This window comes from Vipera ursinii (assembly GCF_947247035.1).
Source record: "Vipera ursinii genome assembly, chromosome: 15".
NCBI lineage: Eukaryota > Metazoa > Chordata > Lepidosauria > Squamata > Viperidae > Vipera > Vipera ursinii.
The window spans coordinates 6,539,514-6,558,672 of record NC_139528.1 but is presented as its reverse complement, the minus strand read 5'-3'; the positions used below and the strand labels follow the sequence as shown (position 1 = coordinate 6,558,672).

The 19,159-nt window shown below is 48.2% G+C and overlaps 2 protein-coding genes across 6 annotated transcripts in view; one reads left to right on the top strand and one right to left on the bottom strand.

Annotated features, from left to right (window-relative positions):
* Window positions 1-293: 293 nt before the first annotated feature.
* Window positions 294-17,038, bottom strand: POLR3C (RNA polymerase III subunit C). Of its 2 annotated transcripts, none has more exons than XR_014493837.1 (15): window positions 16,801-17,038; window positions 15,380-15,675; window positions 11,258-11,513; window positions 9,709-9,894; window positions 8,562-8,650; window positions 8,141-8,245; window positions 6,586-6,678; window positions 5,877-5,957; window positions 5,695-5,746; window positions 4,634-4,694; window positions 3,839-4,023; window positions 2,232-2,333; window positions 2,095-2,144; window positions 1,005-1,154; window positions 294-457 (listed from the first exon to the last, which is right to left on the bottom strand). XR_014493837.1 is itself a non-coding variant. In XM_083374224.1 (15 exons), the coding sequence occupies exons 2-15, from the start codon at window positions 15,524-15,526 to the stop codon at window positions 379-381; spliced, it is 1,602 nt and encodes a 533-aa protein (XP_083230350.1). In that variant the 5' UTR covers window positions 15,527-15,675; window positions 16,801-17,038; the 3' UTR covers window positions 294-378. The 2 variants fall into 2 exon arrangements, 1 of the variants encoding a protein (XP_083230350.1); XM_083374224.1 differs by having other exon boundaries at window positions 3,839-3,989.
* The window catches only part of RNF115 (ring finger protein 115), a gene marked incomplete at its 5' end in the record, with an annotated part of 35,415 nt that continues 33,199 nt past the window's right edge, over window positions 16,944-19,159 (top strand). For 3 of the 4 annotated variants that reach the window (XR_014493838.1, XR_014493839.1, XM_083374253.1), the window contains one exon: window positions 16,944-17,282. Coding sequence is in view for 2 of the 4 variants with exons in the window: in XM_083374253.1 (XP_083230379.1) it covers window positions 16,944-17,282 (339 nt within the window). The remainder of the gene's footprint in view (window positions 17,283-19,159) is intronic. The other variant, XM_083374254.1, reaches the window with a different exon arrangement.

Below are 19,159 nucleotides of genomic sequence, written 5' to 3'. Positions count from 1 at the left end.
TTCTATTCTATTCTATTCTATTCTATTCTATTCTATTCTATTCTATTCTATTCTATTCTATTCTATTCTAATTCTATCCTATCCTATTCCATTCCATTCCATATTATTCTATTCTATTCTATTCTATTCTATTCTATTCTATTCTATTCTATTCTATTCTATTTTATTCTATTCTAGTCATTAAACAATCATATGTAAAACAAAGACTACCGTTATACTCTCTTTTCACACATTTCCTTCATCAAAAATTACCACGACAGAAAGGCAAGTAGTTGGTGGTTTTTTTTTGAAAAAAAATATCTTTACATGAAAACAAAACAAATCAGACTTTAAAAATTAGAAGACCAAGGCAGGATTTTTCAAGCTCTAGCTGAAGGGTCAGTGTCTGATGGTGCTGTTGATGTATGATTCCAAAATAAAGATGGTTTCGTCCACTTGACTTTCACTGGCGTCAATCCTCGAATTTAAAAAAAGAAAATACAAACAGTTAAAAGGCTGCACCTTTTAACTATTTAACCAGTTGGACTGATCAACCGAGAGACTGCCGTAGACGCGTGCAAGATCTTGATGAACTCTTTCTTTTAATGGAAATGCTTTCAAAAACTGCAACGACCCAAGCCCTAATGCAGAAAAGGCGTCAAGTTTCTAGAGGACAAAAAATTCTTGGGAGTGACTGATGAACAGTGATGCCTACAGTTAGACATCAAAGATTATTTAAGATTATCTAGCTATCCCTTGGTTAAGGACCACAAGTATGGCTTTTCTAAAAAAAATCTGTTCATTTAATCTACATTGTTTGGTGGCACCAGTTTGACACGATCCCTCTTGCCTCATCACCTGGACACAGGTATGATTCACAGAGGTGACCACGTCCTTTGGGAACCATGCTAGAAAGGAAAGGGACAATCCTTTTAACCGGGTTGGGGAACCCCAGGCTGCAGGTCCCATGGGGGAGGGCTTCAGCTGCTTCCCCCACCCACCCCCAACACCTGGGCCGCGCTCACTTGTTGACATTGTGCTTGAGAGTCTCCAGCTGCTGCCGTTCGGGGGCCGTGATCATTTCCTCGATCTCCTGCAGCTGGGCCTCCTCAGCCCCCGTGGCTTGGACCGAGGCAAGGATGGCCTCCACGCGCTGGCTCTTCTCGAGCAGACGCCTGCCGGGAGAGACGGGCGGATGGTCAGACGCTCTCGTGGCCTCGCCTGAATCACCACAGACCGCGAGGCCAAAGGCAGGCGACCTCAGGGATACAAAGACAGGGCATTCCGCGAGAGCCCCACGGCTCTGCCAGACAGAGTACCAGCTCTCTCCCAACCGCCTCGGTTTCACTTCTGGAGGGAGAAGTCTTAAGGCTTCAGCTGGCAACTGGGACTTTCGTGTTTTCCTTTGAAGACGTTTTGCTTCTCCTCCAAGAAGCTTCTTCAGTTCCGACTGGATGGTGGGGAATGGAAGGATTTATACTCCTTGCAGACAGCTGGTCATTTGCCTTCTTTTAGAGGGTTGTTGAGGCTACCTGGAGGTTTACCGTGTCCTCAAGGTCACTGAGTGGTGCAAATGGGTGTGGAGCCTTTTCTTTGTTTCCCTTCTCATCCAAGAAGCTTCTTCAGTTCTGACTGAAATAGTGGGGAATGGAAGGACTTATACTCCTTGCAGACAGCTGGTCATTTGCCTTCTTTTAAAGAGTCGTTGAGGCCACTTGGGGCTTTACCTGTGTCCTCAGGGTCACCTGAGTGGTGCAAACGGGTGTCTGGAGCCTTCATGGCTGTAGGATGTTTTCTGCCCTGTAACCGTTCACTGTTGAAGGCTGTTGGGGATGTCTGTGTTGTCTGCGTCTCCAACCGAAGTGCAAATGGTTTCTGTAGTCTGCAAGGAGCGTAAATCCTTCCATTTCCCCACCGTCCAAGTCAGAGCTGAAGAAACTTCTTGGATGAGAAGCGAAACGCCTTCAAAGAAAAACAAGGAAGTCCAGAAAAAGCGCCTTTGGGGCAACCCTGACCTGGAAGACAGAGAATCTCCACAGACGCTTAAGGTTTCGAGCATCACTCCACAGAGCTGAGTTCAAAGGGCTGAATTGTAACCCAGGTGTCCCAACTCACCGGTTCTCCTTGGTCTCGTGAAGTCGCCGCTCTATCAGGTTGGCCACACACTGAAAGGGAGGGAAATAAAGAGGTTTTCATTGAGCGCGGTCTGGTGGCAGGAGAAGTTTTAAAAAAGGGCAAAGCAGGATGCCAACCTTGTAACAGCGCTGGAGCTGCATTCGGGCTGACGAGAGAGTATTGACGGTGTACAAGTAGAATGTCCGTGAAGGTGCGTGATCTGGCGTTTTGGGGATTTCCTGTTTGGGGGAGGAAAGCCAGGTAAGAGATGAACTTTTGCAAAAGTGGATGCATCGCTACCGTATCCCTGTCTAGAGTCAAATTCCTGAGGACCTGGTCTTGCCCCCTTAGTGCCACCAGGTCACCAGGGCTCCTGGGCCCTTCCACAAAGGAGGGCTCTAGACCTCATCTGTCCGAGATTCCTTTCAACTCTGGAATGTGAGGCAGTAAAGGATTTCTTAATTACATGGTGAACAAAAACCTGTGTATATATTCTTTTTAATAAAATGAATGAAACGTTGCAGGCTAATTTTACCGACGGCCAGCAGTTCGATCCTGGCTGGCTCAACGTTGACTCAGCCTTCCAGCCTTCTGACATCGGTAAAATGAGGACCCAGATTGTTGGGGGATCAATAAGCTGACTCTGTAAACTGCTCGGAGGGGGCTGCAAAGCACTGTAAGGTGATGGATGAGCCTAAGTGCTATTGCGAGCGCTATATGGCCTTCTAAAAGATGCCCCAATAAAAGCAGCGTCACTTTTGGCTCCCACAAAGCATTGAACATTTGAAAGAAGAAAATATGCAGCCAACTGCTATAATTGGTTTTAGCTTTGATTCCCGAATTTTGTCCAAAAAATTTGGAAAGAGAATAAGCTTCATGGATTCCATTAGGAGAGAGCGCATCATGCTTGATTCATTGTAATGTGATTCAGCATTACTTTCCAGAATAGAATAGAATAGAATAGAATAGAATAGAATAGAATAGAATAGAAAATAGAATAGAGAATAAAATATGAATAGAGAATAAAATAAAATAGAAATGAAATAGAAAAAGAATAGAAAAAGCAATTACAATACAACAGAATAAGGTAAAGGTAAAGGCAAAGGTTCCCCCGCACATGCGTGCTAGTCGTTTCCGACTCTATGGGCCGGTGCTCATCTCCGTTTGAAAGCCGAAGAGCCGGCGCTTGTCCGAGGACGTCTCCGTGGTCATGTGGCCGGCATGACTAGACGCCAAAGGTGCACGGAACGCTGTTACCTTCCCACCGTAGTGGTTCCTATTTTTCTACTTGCATTTTTACGTGCTTTTGAACTGCTAGGTTGGCAGAAGCTGGGACGAGTAACAGGCACTCAGTCTGTTACGCGACACACGGCATTCGACCCGCCAAAATGCCGACCTTCTGATCGACAAGCTCAGCGTCCTAACCCAGAGCCACCGCGTCCCTAGAATAGAATAGAATATGAATAGAGAATAGAATAAAATAGAAATAGAAATGGAATAGTATAGGAATAGGAATAGGAATAGAAAATAGAATAGAATAGAATAGAATAGAATAGAATAGAATAGAATAGAATAGAATAGAATAGAATAGAATAGAATAGAAATAGAAATAGAATAGAAGTTGGAAGGGACCTTGGAGGTCTTCTAGTCCAGCCTCACCAGGTCTGCTAGAGTCCCCTCGTTTCCCAGGCAAGGCCACTCGCAGCTCGGCCTTCATGCGGGGCAAAAGGAGGAGAGCCGGTACCTGCAGAGCTACGATATTGGCCGACAGCATTTTGTACATCATTTCTTTGGCTTCCTTGGCCGGGATCATGGCAAAGTCCTCGATCTGCTTCTGTTCCAGATGCCTCTTTCTTAACAGAAGGCGGAAAATGCGGGCGCAGCGGGACCCGAATCTGTGTCCAGGAGGAAAGTGAAGAAGAGGCGGTTCTGAGCAGGGCAGTGAAAAATGAATAAACACTAATTAGTGTTTGGTGGGCGTGTCCTAAAGCAGAGAGTTATTGGAAAAAGACACGTGCTTGGCTAGAAAAGATGTTTGGGAGAACACGTAGATTTTAAACCTGAACTTTATTTTTTTAATTAGGTATAATGCCAGAAAAGACTGATAAACAAAGAATGTATATGACTTTGCATGTTACAACAGCGGCGAGAATTATATCTGCGCAGTATTGGAAAAAAGGAAGAAACACCATTAGATGAAGAAATAATTAAAACCATATTAGACTGCGCGGGGATGGAGCCTGAGGCTGAAAGAAAAAGAAGAAACGAAATATTATCAAACAAACAAAAAAAAAAAACCCAGAAAAATGCATTTCCAAAAAAAGAAAAATATGTTATAAATATCACTGTTTGGATGATCTGAGATCGACTGAAGAGGAATCTTTGGGGACCAAAAGGAAAGAAAGGGAGAGACAAGGCTCGCTGGATATTAGGGGGAGAAAAGGCTATTCCAAAGAAATTGGGAAGTGAAACGAGCGGCACAAAAAGGCGTGAAGAACCATCTGGGGTGGAAAAATCAGTCTAAGAGACATCGCTTTACCTTTCCTGCACAATGGATTCCAGCGTTGCGGTGGCGAGAGAGGCCAGGCCCTTGTGAAGATCTGTTTGGCAGAACGTTACGGAAAAGATGCCACCAGACTGAAATCTTTTTTACCACCACCACCACGACCACCGGCGCTGCTGATGCGAGCGGCGTCAGCTGGCCACGCTTCCATCTAGCTGACGATCCTACCGTAGATTAGGGCTTATTTTCAGGGTAGGGCTTATATTAGGCTCTCTCCCCCCCACCCCCCAAAAAAAATCAAGCTAGGGCTTACTTTTGGAGTAGGTCTTAATTTGGGGGGAAAGTAGCACGCAGTACTACTTCTGCAACCAACTAAGCTTTTCACAAGGCTTAGCTGGGCTTCCGTTCCCCCCCACACACACACTCCCTTCTTCCTTACAGTCCAATTGTCACAGTTCCGACTAATGAGACAGATCAAAGAACATTCCAGCATTGTTTATTCTAAAAAGTCTATAATAACGAGAAGGAAACATCGGCATTCATGGATGGATGCCAAAATCTGAACTCTCCTCCCCTGAACTGCATCGTGATCAAACACAATTCCCTCCCTTATTTGAACCTCCTAAATCACGTTCTCCAATTAGCTTAAAATGTAAGCTTCCACTTCCGTTAGCACGGCCATTCCTTATCTTATTTAAACATCCGGGTTAGCATTCTCCCCCCCCCCAGCTTCATTTTATTCAGAGCAAAGAGTTTAAAGAGAAAGGCTGCCTCTTATATTGTCAGTGCAAAAACATCTGACGTTTGCAGCGTTGACACCAATCTCTCCCTCTCTTCCCCACCCCAGCTATGACATCAGGTGTGTTTGTCGTACTGGTCAGAGAAATGCACGCCTTCGTCCAATGCTGAGTGTCACCAACAGCGCCAGGCAGGCTCTTGGCAAAAAGAAATGGCTGTGTGTGTGTGTGCGGGGGTGTCTTTCTTTGCTAGATGACCCAGTGGGACACTCAACACCTGCCTTCTTACACTGTTACCCACATGGCTTCCTTCTGGTTCCAAGACTGGCCCTCGTGACTTCGGAAGGCACCGAAGGATACTGATCACATACATCCCTCCACCGCTGTCTCCTGACTTCCCAACAAACTCAAGCTGTGGAGAGAATAAAAGGCTTGGATGAAAAAGTCTCAGGTCTGGAAGAAAAAAAAGGGAAATCGAAAAAGAACACACACCTGAAGGATTTTTTTTTTCCTGTTTGTAAGGCAGAAAACTGTTTTCTTACCGGGTCATCTGCTAATAAGGTTAGGTACTGATCAAGAATCTGCTTGGAGATGTTGTAACCGGCCGGAAGTAACCGAAATATCTTAAAAAAAGAAATATATATATATATATGGGTTGTACTACTGAGATATTTTAAAGTCATAAAAGGGCCAAGTTTGAAGAGCCCTGCTTGTGGACTCCAACTCCCAGAATTCCTCAGCCAGCGTGGTTGGCTGAGGAATTCTGGGAGTTGAAGTCCACAAGTCATAAAAGGGCCAAGTTTGAAGACCCCTCTTTTAAAACTTTACTACGTACAGGCAGTCCTCGACTTACGACAGTTCAGTCACCATTCAGTTACAACATCCCTGAAAAAAGCGACACGACCGTTTTTCATACAACCGTCGCAGCATCTTAATTAAAATGCACTCAGCCGGCCACTGACTCACATTTATGACAGCTGCGGTGCCAGCAACGGTTGTGTGAAAAAAATGCTCGTAAGCCACTTCTTCCAGTGCCGCTGTAACTTCAAACGGTCAGTAAATGAACAGCTGCAAGTCGATGACTACCTGTGCTCCTTTTTGGCCAGGGATCTGCACCTCCAATGTGAGCAAGACCTACAGCGATCTGCTCACTGAGGACTACTGGCATGGCTTTTATCTCCCGGCATTTTGCCTGAACCCTCTGGCCCTTAAAATTAAACCCATGACTTCAAAATTCAAATGGTGACACACCTCATTGGAAGAGAGCGGCTGGGTGTAGGGGGCATTTGAAGAGGTTGTGACTTCGCTCATTCGCAACATGGTCCGGACAATTTCGCTACTGGTCTGTGGAGGCAGAAGAAAAGTTAGGAGGTGTAACAGGGGCCATTCTGTCAATCAATCAAGTCAGAGCTGGAAGGGACCTTGGAGGTCATCTATTCCAATCCACTGCTCAAGCAGGAGACCCTATACCATTTCAGACAAATACTTGTCCAATCTCTTCTTAAAACCCTCCTCCAGTGATGGAGCATTCACAGCTTCTGGAGGCAGGTTGTTCCACTGGTTCATTGTTCTCACTGTTAGGGAATTTCTCCTTAATTCCAGGTTGCTTCTCTCCTTGATTAGTTTCCATCCATTGTTTCTTGTCCTGCCTTCTGGTGGTGCTTTGGAAAATAAGTTGACCCCTGTCCTCTTTGTGGCAGCCTCTCAAATACTGGAATACTGCTGTCATGTCCCCACTAGTCCTTCTTTTCTCTAGACTAGGTAAAGGTAAAGGTTCCCCCGCACATGTGTGCTAGTTGTTTCCAACTCTAGGGGCCGGTGCTCATCTCTGTTTCAAAGCCGAAGAGCCAGCACTTGTCCGTGGTCATGTGGCCGGCATGACTAGACGCCAAAGGTGTACGGAACGCTGTTACCTTCCCACCGTAGTGGTCCCTATTTTTCTACTTGCATTTTTTACGTGCTTTCAAACTGCTAGGTTGGCAGAAGCTGGGACAAGTAACAAGCGCTCACTCTGTTACGCGGCACTCGGGATTCGACCCGCCAAACTGCCGACTTTCTGATCGACAAGCTCAGCGTCCTAACCCACTGAGCCACCGCGTCCCTATTTCTCTAGACTGGCCCTACCCAATTCCTGCAACCGTTCTTCATGACTGTCTCCACGGCTTCAATCATCTTTTTTCTGCTCTTCTCTGCCCTTTTTCCAGAGTCTCAACATCCTTTATTTATAACGTGTTGACCAAAACTGGATGCCGTATTCCAGCTGTGGCCTTTCTAAGGCTTTATCAAGCGGTGCTAACAACACTTCACGTGATTTTGAATTCTGTGCCTCTGTTTGAGTTCGACTTGGTTGTACCTGGCCTATTCCACATCGCAGTGCAAGCAAAGGCAGGGGTGACCGATTCTTTTTTTTTTTTAATCCCATTTATATCCCACCCTTCTCCGAAGACTCAGGGCGGCTTACAATCTAAGAAGCACAAATCAATGTGCTTAGCAATAGCCTTCATTCTACGTATATGCCTGCTTATTAGGGCTTTGCCCCCCCCCCAGCGGCATTTTTACAAAGTCAGCTTATTGCCCCCAACAATCTGGGTCCTCGGATTCTCCTCGGTTTCCTCTTGTCAGGGAAATGGCTAGAGCTTTCCTTGTAAGGAAAGCCAGCCGTTAGGCAGACAAGCGTGGAATGTCCAAGAAAAGCAGTCAAGTCTTCAGCACCACTGATCAGGAGGGAAGGAGTCATGTATGAGTTGGATAGCCATGTGGCTTTATTAAAAAAAGTAAGAAATAATCTGAGGAAGAATCCACTCACCTGGTCCATCCTGTTGGCCACCGCGCTGACGATTGCTTGATCCCGGAAGTGCTGGTGGAAACGATCTACGTTGACTTGCCAGTAGATTCCACTATCGGCCAGAGGCTGAAACGGGGATTGACAAGCAGAGTCCCCTTAGGAAGACTTGTCAGGAAGCCTCTCCCGTTAATCCCCCCGTCCAAACACTTTGATGCAAACTCTAAATTTGCCCATTTGCACATAGGGGCAGTCCTCGACTTACAACCACAACCGAACTCAACATTTATGTTGCTAAGAGAGACATTTGCTAAGCTTTATAGGACGGAACCCTCTCCCGTCTCCCACAAGGATCTGATCTGCCCAGCTCTTATTCTGGCGTCTGCATTCTATGCCGAGTTTTTCCTCTCATCTGAAGTTGTCCCGGAAGCGGTGGCCATGCTACCTCTTCGCTTTCCGTGTCTTGTTTTGATCGCTTCCCTCCTCTATCACCGTCTTCCTTGGTGTTGTCTGAATGCTTCCGCTTTCCCTTTCCTGTTGGCCGAAAGAGAAAAAAACGTATTTCTGGCAGCAGCAAACATCTCGTCCTCCTTCCCACCCCCAGGGATCTGCCTCCATTTTCTCTCGGTGAAATTCCCACCAACGCTTTTGACCGCTAAAATAAAGTTATATCTTTACTGTAGAAAAAAAAAGGAACTGAGGACCGGATCAATTCCTATCAGCCGAATCTTATAAGAATATTTACAGGGTTCTTTGTGTGAGGGACACAGTACGTATAAGATTAAGGGAACGTAGATGCATTTCACTGCATAAGGCAGGAAAGTCACGATTCAGTAGTGGAACAGAACTCAAACCAGTGGAACAGCTGGCCTTCAGAAACTGTAGGTGCTTTATCACTGGAGGCTTTTAAGAAGAGACTGGGCAGCCATTTGTCTGGAATGGTATAGGGCAGGCATGTCAAACCCGCGACGTCATGTGACGTTGCATGACGTATCACTTTCCCCCCATTGCCGGCAATGGGGAGGGCGCGGTTTCGTTGTGATGCATCCGGCCCGTGGGCCGGCAGTTTGACATGCCTGGTACAGGGCTCCTGCCTGAGCAGGGGGTTGGACTAGAAGATCTCCAAAGTCCCACTCCATTCCATCTATTCTATTCTGTTCTATTCCATTTCATTCCACACTATTCTATTCTATTCCTGTTCTATTCTCCTCTATTCCATTCCATTCCATTACACTCCATCTATTCTATTCCATTCCATTTGCTATTCTATTTTCTATTCTATTCCATTCTGCATTCTTATTCTATTCTATTCCATTCCATATTTCTCTATTCTATTCTATTCTATTCTATTCTATTCTATTCTATTCTATTCTATTCTAATATATTCCATTCCATTCCATTCCATCCCATCCCATCCCACCCTTATTCCTATTCCATTCTAATTTCATTCTCCTCCTCAAAGAAGTTGAAACTGTTGGTTCCTTTCTACTCCTGTTGCTTCGAAAATCTTTCGAGAGGCTCCTAATTGCCAGCTACATCTTGCTGGTTTTATTCCATCGTCGCCTGCTGGCTAAACTGCTTAAGCTTCTCACCTGTCAGGTTCACCTTTGGGACAGCATACATATCCTTCTCGTTACAGGCCAACGTAGGTGTGGGAGAAGGCTGTGTTTCCGTAGAGTCAGAACATTCGGCTGGCGAAGGGCATCGCTGAACAAAATGTGTATCTGCCAGGCACGTAAAGGTGGCGGAGACTTCGCTGTAGTCCATTGTCTTACCATCTGTGGACAAAGACACCAAAAAACTTTCACAGTGGCCTTTGCAGGCAACATTTTTCCCAACAGAGAAAGCCAGCAGATGCACTTGCTCTCACAGCTGCCATTCTGCTGCTGCTTCGCGACGACAATTCGCCACGGCCAACTTGCTACGCCCGGCTTGCCGCAGCCAACTTGCTGTGGGATGGATGGGATGGGATGGGATGGGATGGGATGGAGTTGCACTGACATCAAAGACATGGCGGAATAGAACCACTGAAGAAAGGATGCAAAAAGGAGGGACGGAACGAAAGGCGAGTGGCAAAAATTATTATTTTTTTACTTTATTTTAAACAACTGAATAGAATTGTTAAATTGTCAAGCAGTGAGCCGGCCCGGGGCGACTTGGCTGTGGCACGTTGTTCCATTCCGGCTTCGCTTTGCCTTTTGCCAGCCTGACGCAGCAACGGTGGGAGGAGGAAAGAGACTGGAATGTGGGCGGCTTGGGAGGGATTGGGAGCAGAGCAGAGCCAGCCCTGAGGTGAGGAACCCCAATCAAGCACAAGGCCGACAAAAGGAACGCGGCGATGGGAAAGGCCCGAACAGGACACAGGATCTGCTTCCAAAACAACCCGAGGATTTTCAACTGGACAGTGACCGATTACAGAGAGGGCGGCCACGGGGAAAAGGAAAGTTAATTGGACAGCCACTTGTCTGAAACGGTACAGGGTCTCCTGCTTGAACAGGGGGCTGGACTAGAAGACCTCCATGGTCCCTTCCAGCTCCATTCTGATTAATTGCAGCGTTTTCGCGCCTAGACGACAGATTCTGCCTGCTCTAATCCGTAACCGCTTTATTGCCAGTAAAGTGTACTGTTGGCGGGGAAAAAAAGAGAACCAGGACTCTTTCTTTGCTAATTACAGGTAGTCCTCGAGTTACGACCACAATTGAACTCAAAATTTCTGTTGTTAAGCGAGACATTTGTTAAGTGTCCTTTGCCCCGTTTTATGACCTTCCTTGCCACAGTTGTTAAGGAAATCACTGCAGTTGTTAAGTTAGTAACACGGTTGTTAAAGGGAATCTGGCTTCCCCCGTTGACTTTGCTGGTCAGGTGGTCGCAAAAGGGGGGGGTCACATGACCCAGGACACTGCCACCGTCATGAGTCAGTTATCAAGCATCTGAATTTTGATCATGTGGCCATGGGGAAGCTGCAAGGGCCGTTAAGGGTGAAAAACGGTCCCAAGTCATTTTTGTTCAGTGCCAATGCAACTTTGAACAGTCGCTAAATGCACTGTAGTCAGTTGAGGACGACCTGTATGTACTTGGAAAAAGAAATGAGCCAGGAGTCTTTCTTTGCTAGTCAGTTTAAGTGGGATGAATGACACTCGCCTTCCATTGTCTCCGTCAGTCGGTCAGCCACCTTCTTCACCACAGCACTCATGGTCATTTTACCGTTGAGTAGTAACTCTTCCACAATCAGTTCCCCTGTGTCGCTATAGAGGGTTTTGGCTGTGTAGATGTACCGGGGATAGCGGAGGATTCGCAGCATTTGGCGGCACTGGGCTTCATACTCTACCAGGCCTCGCTTCTGCTGCTGGAAGGTCACCAAGTTGTGTTGGATGAGGACACAGAGAGCTTTCCGGACCTGCAGAACAGTAGAGCAGAGGAAAATTGATAGATAGATTAGATAGATAGATAGATAGATAGATAGATAGATAGATAGAGAAAGAAAGAAAGAAAGAAAGAGACAAAGAGATATAGAGATATAGAGATATAGATACAAGATATATATAGATATAGATATAAGATATATAGATATCTAGATATGTACAGAGATATACATTTAGATAGATACAGAGATATGATAGATATTTTTTGTTGTTGTTAGTTGCGAAGTCGTCTCCGACCCATCGCAACCCCATGGATCATGTTCCTCCAGGCCTTTCTGTCCTCTGGAGTCCATCTTCTGGAGTCCCTTTAAGCTCTCGCCTACTGCTTCAGGGACTCCATCCAGCCACCTCATTCTCTGTCATCCCTTTCTTCTCCTGCCCTCAATCTTTCCCAGAAGATAGATATCTAGATATGTACAGAGATAGATATGTAGATAGGTATATAGATATAAATACATATAAACATATATAAACATATATAAACACACACACAAACATATATATATATACATATATACATATACATATACATATACATATACATATACATATACATATACATATACATATACATATACATATACATATATATATATATATATATATATATATATATATATATATATATATATATATGTTTTCGTAGATTCTCGCGGGTGTCTGTATGTGTAGATCTAGAGTCTCGGGTTTCTTCCCGCGTTCCTTTCATCTTCAGAAAGTTGTGGCGACGTTTCGACGAAATCCCATCCGTCATCATCAGGCCGGAGTGTTCCTCCTGCTGCTTCCAGGAGCAATGCGTGGTCTGGCTATTCCTTTCCTTCCAACTGCCGGTGGGGCTGTGTTCTGACTGGGTGGAGGCGTGGCTGCTTTCTGATTGGGTGGGGGTGTCCTCCGACTGGGTGGAGGCGTGGTTGTCCACTCAATCAGCTCGGGAGTTCATGGCTTCCATGGCGGCCATGGACCTGTCGCAAATAATTTCTGGACCGACTCATGAGAGAGGCCACACCCCAGACTTGGTGTTCTTGTCTGGACGGTGGCGCGATGATATCGGTGGGGGTGCCACGACTGTTACGCCCCTGTCATGGACCGATCATCACCTCCTGCGGCTAGACTTCCCCTTTGTCACCCCCCGCCGTGGGTGCGCGGTGCCAACCAGATGGTACCGCCCTAGGCGCCTAATGGACCCTGATAGGTTCCAGGCAGCGCTTGGGGACGCACATGCACTCCCTGCTCACAGCTCAGCGGATGCCTTAGTGAAAGCCTGGGAAAAGGCAGCCACGGAGGCTCTGGACCGAGTTGTACCCTTGCGGCCTCTGACCCGGCGCAGATCCCAGCGAGCCCCATGGTTCACCGCGGAGCTCCGGGAGATGAAGCGTCGGAGACGGGGCCTAGAAAGCCGTTGGAGATCCAGTCGATCCGAATCTGACCGATTGCGATTAAGAATCCTCACCAGGTCTTATCTCGCTGCGATAAGGGTGGCAAAATCCAACTACTTTTCCACCCTCATCGCGTCCGCAGATAATCGCCCGGCTGCCTTGTTCAGGGTGACTCGCTCCCTACTGAACCAAGAGGTGAGGGAGGAACCCTTGCAGGGTCGAGCCGAGGAATTCGGTCAGTATCTGCTGGATAAAATTGCTCGGATTCGAACCGGCCTGGACTCCAACTGGGCTGAGCTGGAAGAACAAGGCATGGACAGTCTTGTCGACGTCATCTGGGAGGAATTTGATCCTGTGACTCCTAAGGAAGTGGACAGGATTATGAGGAGGTTGAGCTCCTCCACATGCTTACTGGACCCGTGCCCTTCCTGGCTGGCTTATGCAGCTCGAGAGGGGACACGAGGCTGGTTCCTGGCGGTCATCTCCGCTTCTCTGAGTGAGGGTCACTTCCCCACCGCCTTGAAGGAGGCGGTGGTGAGACCTCTCCTCAAGAAGCCCACCTTGGACCCATCCTCATTGAATAACTTTCGTCCAGTCTCCAATCTTTGCTTCCTTGTGAAGGTTGTTGAGAGTGTGGTGGCGCACCAACTTCCTCAGATCCTGGATGAAGCGGTTTATCTAGACCCGTACCAATCGGGCTTCAGGCCGGGCTACAGCACGGAGACGGCATTGGTCGCTCTGATAAATGATCTCTGGAGAGCCCGGGACAGGGGCCATTCCTCTGTCCTAGTCTTATTAGACCTCTCGGCGGCTTTCGATACCATCGACCATGGTATCTTGCTGCGACGCCTCAGGGGACTGGGAGTGGGAGGCACGGTTCTGCGTTGGTTCTCCTCCTTTCTCCAGGGTCGCTCGCAGTTGGTGCTGGCAGGGGGACAGAGGTCGACCCCGAGGCCTCTCGCTTGCGGAGTCCCTCAGGGGTCGGTCCTCTCGCCTCTCCTGTTCAACATCTACATGAAACCGCTGGGCGAGATCATTCGCAGCTTTGGAGTAGGGTACCATCAGTATGCTGATGACACCCAGCTTTTCATCTCAACTCCAAACAACATCAGTGACGCCCTCGACGTGATGTCCCGCTGCCTGAAAGCGGTCCGGGAATGGATGGGGAGGAACAGGCTTCAACTGAACCTGGACAAGACTGAATGGCTGTACGTACCGGCAAGCCAGGATACTCAGAACATCCCATCCCTTAACATCGGGGACAAGTTACTACCCCCTGTTGATAGGGCCCGCAACCTGGGTGTCCTCCTAGACTCGCAGCTCTCCCTGGAAGATCACATAGGAGCTGTGACCAAGGGGGCCTTCTCCCGGGTTCGACTAGTTCGCCAATTACGGCCTTATCTGGACCTGGATGCCTTACGTACAGTCACCCATGCCCTTGTGACCTCTCGCCTAGACTACTGTAACGCTCTCTACATGGGGCTGCCCTTGAGATCCACTCGGAAGCTTCAACTGGTGCAAAGTGCAGCGGCACGGACACTCTTGGGAGCCTCCCGATACTCCCATATCACACCTCTCCTCCGTGCGCTGCACTGGCTTCCAGTTGCCTTCCGTGTGAAGTTCAAGGTGCTAACAATGACATACAAAGCCCTACATGGCATGGGTCCGGACTACCTACGGGAGCACCTTCTGCCAATGTCAGCACCCCACCGTCCTGTGCGCTCCCACAGAGAGGGCCTCCTCAGGGTGCCACCGCTCAAGGAATGTCGGCTGGTGGCCCCCAGGGGGAGGGCATTCTCAGTGGGTGCGCCAGCCCTCTGGAACTGCTTACCAACCGAAATCCGGATGGCCCCCGACCTCCGCACCTTCCGGCGCGACTTAAAAACTTACCTGTTCCAGCAGTCCGGCCTGGCCTGATAGCTCTAATTGGGGTCCCAGTTTGTTTTTACTATTGTTTTTTCACTATTGTTCATTCTGTATACCTACCTTATTCTGTACACCGCCCCGAGTCCCTCGGGAGAAGGGCGGTTTATAAAAACAAACAAACAAACAAACAAATATATATATATATTTATAAATAGATATATATATAAACAGATAGATAGATGATAGATAAGAGATGGATAGACAGACACATACACCTCTCCAAATTTGCAGGTCAAATCCATGTCAATAACAGCAAAATTTCCCCTCAGAACTGCAAATACTGTACATTCATTCCTAAAACCTTACAGTAACATATAGCTAACCTTATACTGAATGGCTGAGGGGAAAAAAATGGCTTGTTGAAATCCATTAATTGATTGCATGGTTCTCTAGTCTAAAACAACTTTTGAAGTCTCTTGGACATCCTTAATTCCACTCGGGATTGATGAGTGTGAGTGAGAACATCAATGGGAACCACGGATACTTAAATCTTGTTTAGTTTAGGCTAGCCTATTATGCAATAAAAAAAATCAGTCTACCTGGTCCAGCGACATGCTTGTGTTTTGGGAAATCATCCATAACGTCTGCCCACCCATGCGGATGAGCTGCGTTCCAACCTTTTCCACAATTTCGCCAAAATGTTCACAGAGCAGAAGAGAACAAAGCTTGATTTCCGCCTGGGTCATCTTGCTGGACAATGATATCGGTATGTATAATTGACTGCAATAAAATGTATGAGCTACCCCCCAAAAAATAAAACAACTCCGCTGAGGATTTCAGTGTCGAAAATTAGAATTAAGACTCCACCATTCAATATAAGTCACCAGCTCTGCATCTGAAAAGAGAAAGGCGTTCAGAGTCAAATTGGTGCAAATATTCAGAAGAATCCAGGGCTAAAACTTCTCCTGATTTTTTTTTCTGGATCTCAGGGATAAAGGAGGAAGTTAATGTTTCAGTATACCCCACCCCATAAAAACCTGTATATGTAGTCCTCATGTTACGACCACAGTTGAGCCCAAAATTTATGTTGCTACGTGAGACATTTGTTAAGTGAGTTTTGCCCCATTTTACGACCTTTCTCGCCACAGCTGTTAAGTGAATCACTGCCGTTGTTCAATTAATAACCCATTGACTTTGTTTCTCAGAATGTCGCAAAAGGGGATCACGACTCCGGGACACTGCAGCCGTCATAAATATGAGCCAGTTGCCAAGAGTCTTGAATTTTGATCATGTGACCCTGGGGATGCTGCAAGGGTCATAAGTGTGAGAAACGGTCATAAGTCATTTTTTTTCAGGGGTGTTGTCATTTTGAACGGTCACTAAAATGAACTGCTGTAAGCCAAGGACTATCCGTGCAAAAGTGTTAGGCAGGTGTGTGCGAATGCTTTCAGAAATAGAAATGTTAATAATTTATTTATTTTTTCAATTAACAAGATGGTGAATAAATGAAAGTAAATTGCACCAAGAGTAATAACGAAAAGAATGTTTTCTCCTCCCTCCTTTTCTGTCAGAAATGCCACCCAGGGAGACACCCGCCTTCCACCAGCCCTACAGCGCCTTCCTAACCCTTTACAGCCAGTCCTCAACTTATGTCCACCACCAAGCCCGAACTTTCTGTTGCTAAACAAGACGATGGTTAAATTTGTGAATTTGGCCCCAGCTCGCGACCTTTCTTGCCACCGTTGTTAAGCGCGGCTACTGCAGTTGTTAAGTTAGTCGCACAGTTGTTAAGTGAATCCGGCTTCCCCCCCATTGACTTTGCTTGCCAGAAGGTTGCAAAAGGGGAATCACGTGACCCTGGGGTCACCGAGACCGTCGTAAGTAGGAGTCAGTTGCCAAGCGGCCGAATTTTGATCACGTGACCATGGGGGTCGTAAGTGTGAACAACGATCCTAAACCCCATTTTCCAGTACTGTTGTCAATTCGGTGACCAAACGGGGTGCTGCAAGTCGAGAACTACCTCTAGCCACCTTCTGCTCGGTTCTTCCTCTTCTTGGCCGGAGACCCTCAACGGGCAGGGGAAGGAAACCCACCGCCGCGCTTCTCTTTCGTTCCTCGCAGGCTTTTCCCCAGCTAGGCCTCAAGCCTGCCCGCTCGGCTACCATGACAACGGAGCCCGGCCGGAAGCGCCTGACTGGAGAGCCTATCGCCGGCTTCGGCTCCTCCCTCTCGGGGGGGGGGGTGTCGACAGGAGGCGGACCGGAAGCGAGCGGCGCGGAAGTGGGCGCGGCCAGAGCGCGCAGCCGGCTTTGCCGCTCTAGGCTCGCCGCGCTCTGTGGCCAGCCTGGGCCCAGCGGCGCCGTTTGGCTTTCCGAAGCCGGCGAGGGAGGCTCGGCGGGGCGGAGGATGGCGGAGGCCTCTCCGGCAGCCGCGACGGCCGCCGTCTCCCAGCACCGCTTCTTCTGCCACAGCTGCAAGGGCGAGGTCAGCCCCAAGCTGCCGGTGAGCTCGGCGGGCCCCGCCCGGGGAGGGAGAGGCCCGGCGGGAGGGGCGACCCGGGTTCGCGGGGGGAGGGGGAGGAGGGGGAGGCCGGTTCCGCCGCCCCCTTGCCAATGAGGGGCGGGGCGAAGGGCCCCCCCGCAGCGAAATCCCCTCAAAGCCCCCCCTCCGGAAGGCCCCCCCCCGCTGTTCCCCTCCCCCAGGCCTGGGTGGGTGCATAAGCCCCTTTCCCCAACCTGGCGCCCCCCGGATCTGCCCAAGTGGGGGCTTGGGGGGGGAGTGCTGGGCTCCCAGGTCTCGGAAGGTTTGATAACAGAATCACCGAATTGCAAGGGACCTTGGAGGTCATCTAGTCCGGCCCCCTGCTCCAGCAGGACAGCCTCTACTATTCCAGGCAAATGGCTGTCCGGTCTCTTCTTAAAAAAAACAAACGTCCAGTGATGGAGCACCCACCAGTGGACAAACCCTGCTTAGAATCATAGGACTGGAAGAGGGGTCCTTGGAGGTCATCTAGTCCGGCCCCCTGCTCCAGCAGGAGAGGCTCTGCTATTCCAGGCAAATGGCTGTCCGGTCTCTTCTTAAAAAAAACAAACGTCCAGTGATGGAGCACCCACCAGTGGACAAACCCTGCTTAGAATCATAGGATTGGAATGGGGCCTTGGAGGTCATCTAGTCCGGCCCCCTGCTCCAGCAGGAGAGGCTCTGCTATTCCAGGCAAATGGCTGTCCGGTCTCTTCTTAAAAAAAAAAAAAACATCCAGTGATGGAGCACCCACCAATGGACAAACCCTGCTTAGAATCATAGGATTGGAAGAGGGGTCCTTGGAGGTCATCTAGTCCGGCCCCCTGCTCAAGCAGGAGAGCCTCCACTATTCCAGGCAAATGGCTGTCCGGTCTCTTCTTAAAAAAACGTCCAGTGATGGAGCACCCACCAGTGGACAAACCCTGCTTAGAATCATAGGATTGGAAAAGGGCCCCTTGGAGGTCTTCTAGCCCAACCCCCTGCTCAAGCGGGAAACCCTATACCAGGGGTAGGCAACCTTGGCTGTTTTATGACTCGTGGACTTTTATAGCCAGCTGTGCTATAAAAGAGCCGAGGTTGCCTGCCCTATATACCCATTCTGGACAAAAGACTTTCCAGTTTCTTAAAAGACTCCAGGGCTGGGTCACCCCCAACCTCTGGAGGCAAGCTGTTCCACTGGTTAATTGATCTGGGATTACAGATTAGCGGATTCGGGAGGGACCTGGGAGGTCTTCTAGCCCAACTCTTTGCTCAACCAGGAGACCTTATAGCGCTCTGGACAAGTGGCTGCCCAGTCTCTTCTTGAAAAAATGCTCTTGAAGAACGGTTGCAAGATTTGGGTATGGCCAGTCTAGAGAAAAGAAAGACCCGGGGGGTGCGGGGTGGGGGGTCAACCTGTTCTCCAAAGCACCGGAACGCAAGACAAGAAAGAATGGATGGAAACTGATCAAGGAGAGAAGCAACTTGGAATTAAGGATATATTTGACAATACATTGCAAACCCTCCCATGGCACAGGTAGTCCTCAACTTACGATCGCAATTGAACACAGAAGTTATGTTGCTAGCTGAGACATTTGTTAAGTGAGCTTTGCCCCGTTTTGCGACTTTCCTTACTACGCTTGCTTAGTGAATGGCTGCAATTATGAAATTACATGGTGGTTAAGTGAATCTGGGTCTGCCATTGACTTTGCTGGCCTGGAGGTCACCAAAGGGCATCGTGTGATCCTGCAACCATGATGAATACAAACCAGTTGCAACCAGCCTGCCTTCCGGTCGAGGTCCTGTATGCTGCATGAGCCAGAAAGGAGGGCTGAGAAAATATCTATAGACTCCTCACATCCTGGACATAATCCATTCCA